Consider the following 9155-nt stretch of genomic DNA (forward strand, 5'->3'; position numbering starts at 1 on the left):
ATCAGAAAGGATTAGTGAGCAGCCTTTAAATCCTTCAGTGTAATGGGCAGTGAAGGACACAGTCAGATCTGCCCTCTGCACACTTAATGTCAGTCTACACACACAGATGTGTTTATTGTGCAATCAGTGGGCTGTTTCATGTGACAACTGCATGGTTGATGTTGTGAAACAAGGACAGTCTGCGCTGGAAAGGGAGCAGCAGAAATGTTACATATGAACTAAGTCAGCATTTGAATAAGTAGCGTTATGTAGGGTACTAAATAATGTGAACACGAGCTCATTTTTGCATCCTGACTCTGTCAGCAGTCATCAGTATAAATCTATAAATGCAAAGCCGTCAGTAGCAGCGCATAAACGACATACACGGTGAAACCAGCCTTCACCACACGAGGCTGGCATGGAAGTCAAGGAATGAGGGAAGTCATTTTCTCTCCCACACACAGTCACATCACGGCATCGGAATCTCCGCCAGCTGCGCAGACTCACCAGCACCCCCCCCCCCCACACTCGCCCCGCCTCTCTCTTCGTCACATCAGGGTTTTCCGTCGATCTGCGCGGATTTGGCTTAATTTATTTAATTACTCGTTATATAATACGCACTGACTTAAAACACACGCACTCACTCCCTGTCCGTCCTCAGCCTACTAACGGAACAGATGCAGTAAGTATCATTTCTGGGAATGCATACGTGTGTAAGTGCCAGGAGAGAGGGTGTGTGTGTCAGTGTGTCTTTGTGCTTGGATCGGGACGTACTGTATTCTTTGCACGCCTGATTGACAGTCAGAGCTGGATCAGAAAAAGACAGGCTTGATGTGTGTTTTCCTGATTGTGTGGAGGATCGGTCGCCTTCCGTCGTCTCTCTGACTGTTGACGAAGCCACTTTTCACCCTGCTTTTGTTCCAACTTACACAGAGCACACAGAGCGCTTTATCCGCTTATTTTTTCGCAGAAATTGCACACTTGCAGGTGTGAGTCGAGGAAAATGTTTCTTTACGCTATGAAAAACGAAAACAAAGGAAACGACAGTTTATCCGGTTGTAAAGTGTATAATAGTGGATTCTCTGAGGACAGACTTCGCAATCAGTCAGGCCTTTCCATCTAAATTATTTTTGCTTGATTCATTTTGTCATTCAGATGTTCTCCAGCTGTTGCATGTGGGTAAAAGTGAAAACTGTCGCTTCATTTCTTTCCCCCCTCTGTGATAAACACCTTAAAAGTCACCTATCATTCACGCAGAGAGCTGCTTTTCTTTAAATTTAATTTAATTTATTTATTTATTTGCATGCAGACTGCCATATCAGGTGCTAGTATAAGTGGGCCTTCTAGTTAGTCCTCTGGGATTACACTGACGTCACGAACGCGCCACTCTCCGCGGACTTCTGCAGCTGTTTTGACGTCACGTAGCGTGCCTGCATCATCAGATGAGTGGGCGTAAAGAAAAATACACCCTACACACACACACACACGCACACACACACACACACACGCGCGATATCCTACCCAGTTTATATGAAATATAGGCTATTAGTGTTATATAGTGTTATATAGAAATATAGTGATGTTAGTTTTCAGGACCATGTTATTAGTTTTAGTTGAGTAAAATTGATACATTGGAAGTGGAATTCAGGTAGCTGTAAGTTGAATATTATCAATATTTGCAAAGAGGCAATCCCAAAATGAGTTTATGCACTTATCCAAACACAGAAACAGCTAAATAATGCTTTTAGTGACTCTTCTTAACCTGAAAGGAAGAACTGAGCTTTAACTGTGTCATCATGTGCCATGTCTTATACATCTGCACTATAGGACCTCTGCTAAGGATTTAAAAATGTGAGATGTTGGCATCCAGTTGCATTGCTCATCTTATTAATCTGTCAGTGACAAATCTCCCAGCTTTGTGAATCATTATGTGCATGGAGGGCTGCAGATTTATAGTGTATGTATTGTTAATTAACGCGATTTACACTACTCGCTTGCACAATAACTCTTCTCCTTCAGCGAACTTCATCTATCTATATGAAGACATACATTTGGATCTAGTTCTTTGAATTGTTTGTGGTTTTTGGCTTCAACCATCAGGCCAAAATATGACAGCTCCTTGATCTCCCTGGTCTCTCTTGCTCTCTGTTTCCTCACAGCTAGTCCTCCTAACAGACCTGAGGCAACAGCGCTGACCTGAATTTCCCCCAGACCTGTTTCCCAAACTGAGGCGGGCCCCTCTGAGCATACGGGCTAACAGATACACAGGAAGACAGACAGCAGTGTCAGCAGCTACATCTACAACATCCCCCCACCCCTAAATCGTCCTCTTCTTTATCACGTCTGACATGGCGGACCCCAGTCTCACATCGCCCTCTGGGACCCCTCTGCGTTCCCCCAGCAGCTCTGTCACCCTATCCTTCCCCTTCTTGAGCGAGAGGAGCCGGGTGTGGGAGGAAGGAAGGGAGCAGCCCCTGCCGCGAGAACTGCCCAGCCCACTGCCGACCAAACGCACCCGCACATACTCTGCGTACGTATCATTAGATTATTTACAAAGCAGTGAGAGATGAAAAGTTCTCATGCACTTGCATCTTACTTCAATGTTTCCATCTCTTACTTTTAAAAAAAAAAAATGCTTGGCTTACATTTAAGAGAATAATCAGAACCAGAATCAGAGAGACTTTATTTATCCCCAAGAGGCAATTAAGATACTGCTTTAACTTAAGTATGCTTAAGTTAAAGGTATATAAAATAGTTTAATGTAGTTCCACCTTGACTCAATACAGCAGCAACATTAAACTATCTGATCCAACACTGACCGACAGGTTACCCCAGGTTGCTGAGTACTTTTACCTGCTACAGAGTAATTTTAAATTGCAGTATTGTTACTCAGAATGTGTGAAGGACTGACACATCGTGGGATGATTGTGCCTCAGCAGATTAGTGCTCTCGTCTCTGCTGTCGTTGCGCCGTGACGTTGTGAGGCAGTGTGTGTGGGAGCAGATTTCATCAGCACTTCATCTGCTTTTCTCACCTCCTTGTTAAATGCTTCTCTCTGTTATCCCACGCCTGCATTTGTCAGGCTGAAAGAGTGTGACCCATTAAATGTATCACATAAGCATTGTTCCAGACTGCTTTTTGTCTTATTTGTTTACTCTCCGCTGGAGGAACAGAACAGCTTTTGGACTATAAAAAGCCTATTTTATTGTTGATGTAAGCGATTTCATTGTCTTCCTCTTTCTGTCCACAGCACTGTGCGCGCTCACTCAGGTCCAGTTTTTAAAGGAGTATGTAAGAACTTCTCCAGGTCACAAGGTCACGGTTTCATCCAACCTTCCCACGGCGGTGAAGACATCTTTGTTCACATCTCAGAGTGAGTGGAAACAAAGCTGAACGCACAGCAGACTAATATGTTGTGTTAGCTGAATAAAAAATAGCGGATCTGCAGTGTCAACTGCACAGGAAGGACAGGAAGAACTGAGCAAACATCTCTGTACTTATTTTCAAATCGAAAGCATTTTTCTCTCTCACTTTATTACTTCTCTTACTCTGAATCCAGGAAAAGCTCATCTGTAGTGATTTTTTAAAATGATTTTTTGACAAGCAATGTGGCAAATGTTAGTAAAGACTCTGCAAACTGGTGCAAACTGATTATGCAGGATGATCCTGTTACGGATGTCTGGACCTTATTGTGTAAAGGGAACAATTCCTTTAAAGAGAGCAGTCTTACATTTTGGAGAGGATTGAGTTGCTTGGATGAGGCGTTTTACTACTCTCACGTCTGTTTGTGAGAGTGGAAGGAGGAGGCATGTAGCTTTCTCTGTCAGTACACATAAATGTAAAAACAACAGCCACTGTTTTAAATCTTTTTAAGTTAATTGGTAGCTCAGAGGAGACGAGAGATCGATGTTAGGCTCTGAATGGAGGGGAAAGAGCTGCTTTCTCCTCTGTGTGCTCTAGCTCCACACTTCATCATGTGAATGGTTTTGGTATTTTCCCAAATGTCAGCCTATCCCTGTAAGTCGCTGCTTCTTTGGTTCATTGTGCAGTGTGGAGGAAATTTAGACAGAATAGTTAAAATAGAAGCGGCTTCAAATGGTCGTGATTTTCAAACAGGTTCTCACATGTTGTGTGAATAACGCGAAAAAGTTAAAAACAGATTTTCTGTTGTAATTTTTACATAAGCGGATTATAAATTGTTGATGGCGCCTCCTGTACAGCTAGGAAATACTCATTTGACCCCCTGCTGATTTTTGAATTTCCTAACTCACAAAAAAATGATTTGCATGTGACTGTGTGAAATAAGTCTTTGATCCACTACAAACCTGCAAGAATTCTGACTCTCACTGATGTGGCACACAGCTTACAATCAGTCAGTTACACATGTTTATGATCCAAACTCATTATGCACATGTACCACATCTGTTGACAGTTTCTCCCATTCCAACCTCTCCACTATGATACTCAAAACCAAAGGCCGACCAAGGGACATCAGGGACAAGACAGTAGACCTGCAAAAGAATGGAATAGACTAAAGACCTTGGTCAGAAGGAGACACCTGTCTACATGATTACTGGGAAATGGAAGAAATATAATATCAGTCGTCCTCGATCTGGAGCTTCATGCATGATCTTGCCTTATGGCAGCCTGGACCACAGTAACCAAGAACACGCTGCAATGGACTGAAATCTTGCAAGTCCCTCTGCTCAAGAAGTTTTACAGTTTTACAATGAACACCTAAATAACTCAGAGAAGGATTAGAAGAAAGGATTATGGTTAGGTGAAAGCAAAATCTAGCTCCATGATGGGTCAAGTTTTGGACCCATGGTGGGTCTCGAACTTGACCCGCATGGAAAAAGAGAAATATTGAGTATAAGTCAAAGAACACCACCCCCAAAGCCAAGCACAAAGGTGGAGACATTATGCTTTGAGGCTATTTTTCTGCTAAGGGTACAGGACAGGTTCAGTTTGTTCAGGAACTAATAGATGTGGCAATGTACTGCAATCCTCCCTCCCTCAGGCCGAACACTGATGGGTCGTTGATGGGTCTTCTAACATGACACTGACCCAAAACATACCGACAAAGGAGAGGCTAAAGAAGAAACACATTAAGGTCATGGAGTGGCCAAACTAGTCTCCAGACTTCAGTCTGATTGAAAATCTGTGTCAGGGCTCTGTGTGTGGGCAGGTGGAGATGTGGATCCAAGTGCAGGACTCTCAGATGGAAATATAACTGAAAACCACAGCTTTATTGCTGGCACCAACAAAACAGAAACCAAACATGAAACCACTAACTGGACCACAAAGGCAGGATCTGAGGGTACGACGCGACACTGGGTTGAGGACAACACAGGGCTAATATACACAGGGTGGTAATCAGGGAATGGGTAACAGAAGGGAGACACAGCTGGGGGAGATCAGGGCTAACGAGACGGGGGAGCTAAGCTGCACACACTAACATAAGACAAAGACTTTCACAATAAGACAGGAAACAAGGAACCACTAAACAAAGATGCAGACACGACACAGAGACAGACTAGACACTGAACAGAAACTGCAATACACATGAGAACCCAAAACCTAAGAACTGATACCTCACCAAGAATAACTGAAACAGATCTATAATAATAATAATAATAATAATCATCATCATCAAAGCACCAGAACATCAGAAAATAATCCATAATGCAAAAATAGACCAAAATATAAGAAACTCAAAATGCTGGGTCAACACTGACCCAGAACCGTAACAATCTGTGGAGGGAGCTGGTGATTTAAGTTGCCAAGCAACAGTAAAGAAAACTAAAAGATTTCTGTAAAGAGTAACATAGGAGTAGTAGTAAAGAGAAGTAGCAAATCCCTCATGAGATGTGTGCAAACCTGGTGACCGACTATAATAAACTGTGCTAACCAACAAAGACTTCCCCACCACATGCTAGGTCATGTTTTGCTTGAGGATCAAATACTCATTATTACTCAATGACATGCAAATCATTTGATAACTTTCATGTAACCTGTTCTTTTTTTCTGGATTTCTTTTGTTGCTTCGTTTTCCATTGAATCTACCATATAAATTAGAGACTTTGTTTTTTGTAAGCAAGCAAACTTACAAATTCCGGCATGGATCAAATAATTGTTTCCCTCACTCTGTGTTCCTGTCAGCTTTTATCCTCATTGCAAAGCAAAACGCTCTAATTCTGTTTCATTGTCCTGAATTTTCTACGTTTCAGCATCGAGGGGGAATACGTCCCAGTCGAGGGAGATGAAGTCACATACAAAGTATGCCGGGTCCCACCCAAAAACCTGAAGGTGCAGGCGGTGGAGGTGAAGATCGCACACCTCAAGCCAGGAACGAAACATGAGACCTGGTCTGGGCAGATCATCAGCTCGTAGGGAGGGAGCTGTGGGCCTGTTGGGCTGCACTGGACTGGATTTGGTGTGCGCTGAAAGAGGGGCTCTGGGACTGACACTTTTTTTTTAAAGGTTTTCCTTTCACAGAAAACATGCCCGGTGTTAATAAGAGTCAATAATGAAGTTGTTTTTGTGTCTACCCTACAGAGCTGACATGTCCTGTTCAAAAGTGTCCACTGCTCTCATGAATTTTGTTTGGGATTGTAAACTGACCTGTGAGAGCTTTGAAAGGATGGGTCTGTAAAGGGTGAAAAAGTAGAAAAGACATCATGCTGTTATATTATTCTGAAAACTGACATAAGTGAGGAGTAAACTGGGCAGAGAAAGTTGAACAACAGGCTGGATTCGGTTTTACTTCCCCTGATAGCAGCTCACCAAAGTTTCAGGGATCACATGTCTGGGTCAGATCACTTATCACAACATACTCACATGTCCAACTTTGAACAGATGAGTAGGAACTTTGTATTCAATGTGTTAAAATATTTAAAAAATAGTATTAAGTCTGAAAAGATCTAAAGAAGTTAAAACTGGTTTAGCATTAAAAACCCACAAAAACAAAATCCCTACAAATCTTACAGTAACTACTTCCATATTTGCACCCATGACAGGACCTCCTTTTTGTTTCAGATCACCATTTTAAGACACACAACTGAGAAGGAAATGTTCTTCTGTGTTATTGTCAATGTTAGAGTAAACTTTTAAATGTTGTCTGTTGTGATGGGAGACCGAGGCAGACAAGATCAAACATTAACATTTCAAAAATATGAAATATATACAGGTTACTGCAAGCGTTTCCTTTAAGAATAACCACCTTTTACTGTATTGTCTTGTTTGTGGTCACTTCATTTTATCGTTCGCTTGTTGGTTTGTTTGTGCGTCTGTATGTCAGACTGCTTTGTTTTTCAAATAATGCAGTTAAAAGTTGCACTTAAGAAACTTTCAATACGAAAACTGCAGCGGTACTCGAGACATTTGTCTTAGTTTGTTTTTAAAAAAATCCTTTCGTCAAAGGATCTGGAGCCATGGATTACTTGTGTGTACATTTTGTTTTCTGTTCATAGAAACATATATGTGTGTGATTTACCGAGTCATTGTGATTGTGAACTGCCAATGCGTTCTCATCCCAGAGCGTCAAATCCTGCTGTTCTCTCAGATGCGGCTTGTGTTGCCAAATTATGCATAAGATGTCCTTTGACGTCTGGACCTCAACACACTGCCTGTGGCATTTGTGCACGCTGCAAGTTAATGGTCCTCTTTAAAGTCCACATGAGGAGGTTGCAGGGATGGTGGTGCTGCAACTCAGAAGATAGTTTGCCAGGATTCATTTGTTTGCTTCCTGTTTGAGAGCTTAACACTTTGAAATGTGGTTTACTTGGTTTTTGCTGGATGATTTTAGTTTTCAGGCCTAATTATTTCACCACTTTCCTTTCGCTGTACTAACTAACAAATGCAAAAATGTGAAAAATAAATCCTGAAAGATGGGGAAAAATGTGATCCCAAAGGGTTTTTGTTACACACCTAATGTCTAAACCTAAAAGGCCACCGTGTGTGTGCGCCAGTGGCTTTACCAAAACGGGAGTATTAGACGCCATGAGAACGAGAACGGGCTGCAACCAACTTGACTGCAGAGTTGCAGAGCTGGGTGCCAATAGTGCATATTGTCATATTGTTGTTCTTCAGGTTGAAAACTGTACTGTAAATCATTTTATGCATTCCACTGAGTCTCTGTCTTTCTGTCAGTGTCACTGCCTGATTTTTTTTAGTTTTTTCATTGTGAAATTTAACTTCATTAATTGGTGTTTTTGTCTTTCTGTAGACGAGCCACCGTTGTGGTAATCCTAGTCATCACTTCTACTGAGCCTTGAAAGAACATTAAAGCAGGTTATGATTCACTTGACTCTTGGAAGGTGTGTCTATTTTGAAAAATGCTTGACCACTGCAACTCAGGCAGCTTGTGTGGTAGACGGCTTGCAGAGGAAATGGCTGTTTCTTGTGGATGTAGCTGCTGGAGAGTCTTGTTTTAAACTGTTAAGCTGTTATTATGTATAAGAAATAAGCACTGATAAAAAAAAAATCACATAAGTAAACAAGGAAAAAGGTGATTTTTCTTTCCCTTAAACAGTTTATTAGAGATTGATTAATTTTGCTTTTTTTTATTTTTTATTTTGCTTCTAACACAATAGAAGTTCTCGTTGAGACCATTTTAAATGTGAGTATGTGCTGTATGAGTAACAAGCCTCTATGGTAACTATTTCATGCACAGTTAGTTACATGAAATATAATATTCAATGGTTTAATGGGTTTTTAATTAGAAAAGAAATTATTAAGGTTTGTTTGAGATATATTCAATATAAAACCAAGTATTAACAAGTACAGCCTGATATTATAATCCATCCAGTGGACAGTCAGCCAGTGCAGTGATGATGTTTGCAGCTTGATTGGTGGATAGGACAACTTGAACATGTCCAGTCAGTGGGAGGAAAGCGTGGTGGTCAGGGTGGAAGGCAGGATGTGGATCATGTGCAGGAATAGGGGCTTATCACACCATAATCAGCTGACAACAGTCAAAGAAGTTGACAACAAAGAAGGAGGAAGCGAGAAAAAGAGCTGCAACAAAAAGCATGAATAAAATGACAATCTTGCAGCTCTAAGTCAGAGGCCATCTAGTGACTGGGTATAGAAAGACAGGTAAAAGGCTGTTTACTGAAGAGCCACCGTCCCAATCTGGCTTTGTTTCTGGCTTCAGTCTCCAATTCAACCACAGA

At 41.5% G+C, this 9155-nt stretch overlaps 1 protein-coding gene across 1 annotated transcript; it reads left to right on the plus strand.

Annotated features, from left to right (window-relative positions):
* Positions 1–86: 86 nt before the first annotated feature.
* csdc2b (cold shock domain containing C2, RNA binding b) lies at positions 87–8282 on the plus strand. Its single transcript, XM_080904531.1, has 4 exons — positions 87–661; positions 2139–2509; positions 3230–3352; positions 6210–8282. The coding sequence occupies exons 2-4, from the start codon at positions 2328–2330 to the stop codon at positions 6370–6372; spliced, it is 468 nt and encodes a 155-aa protein (XP_080760657.1). The 5' UTR covers positions 87–661; positions 2139–2327; the 3' UTR covers positions 6373–8282.
* Positions 8283–9155: the final 873 nt, after the last annotated feature.

Source organism: Rhamphochromis sp. 'chilingali' (genome assembly GCF_963969265.1).
Source record: "Rhamphochromis sp. 'chilingali' genome assembly, chromosome: 15".
Classification (NCBI taxonomy): Eukaryota; Metazoa; Chordata; class Actinopteri; order Cichliformes; family Cichlidae; genus Rhamphochromis; species Rhamphochromis sp. 'chilingali'.

What these genes read in the sequence shown, in the direction of transcription:
- csdc2b (XM_080904531.1), top strand. Translation starts at nt 2,328, where the DNA reads ATGGCGGACCCCAGTCTCACATCGCCCTCTGGGACCCCTCTGCGTTCC. An exon ending in CGCACCCGCACATACTCTGC is followed by an intron (nt 2,510 to 3,229) that starts GTACGTATCATT and finishes TTCTGTCCACAG; the next exon opens with CACTGTGCGCGCTCACTCAG. An exon ending in ATCTTTGTTCACATCTCAGA is followed by an intron (nt 3,353 to 6,209) that starts GTGAGTGGAAAC and finishes TCTACGTTTCAG; the next exon opens with CATCGAGGGGGAATACGTCC.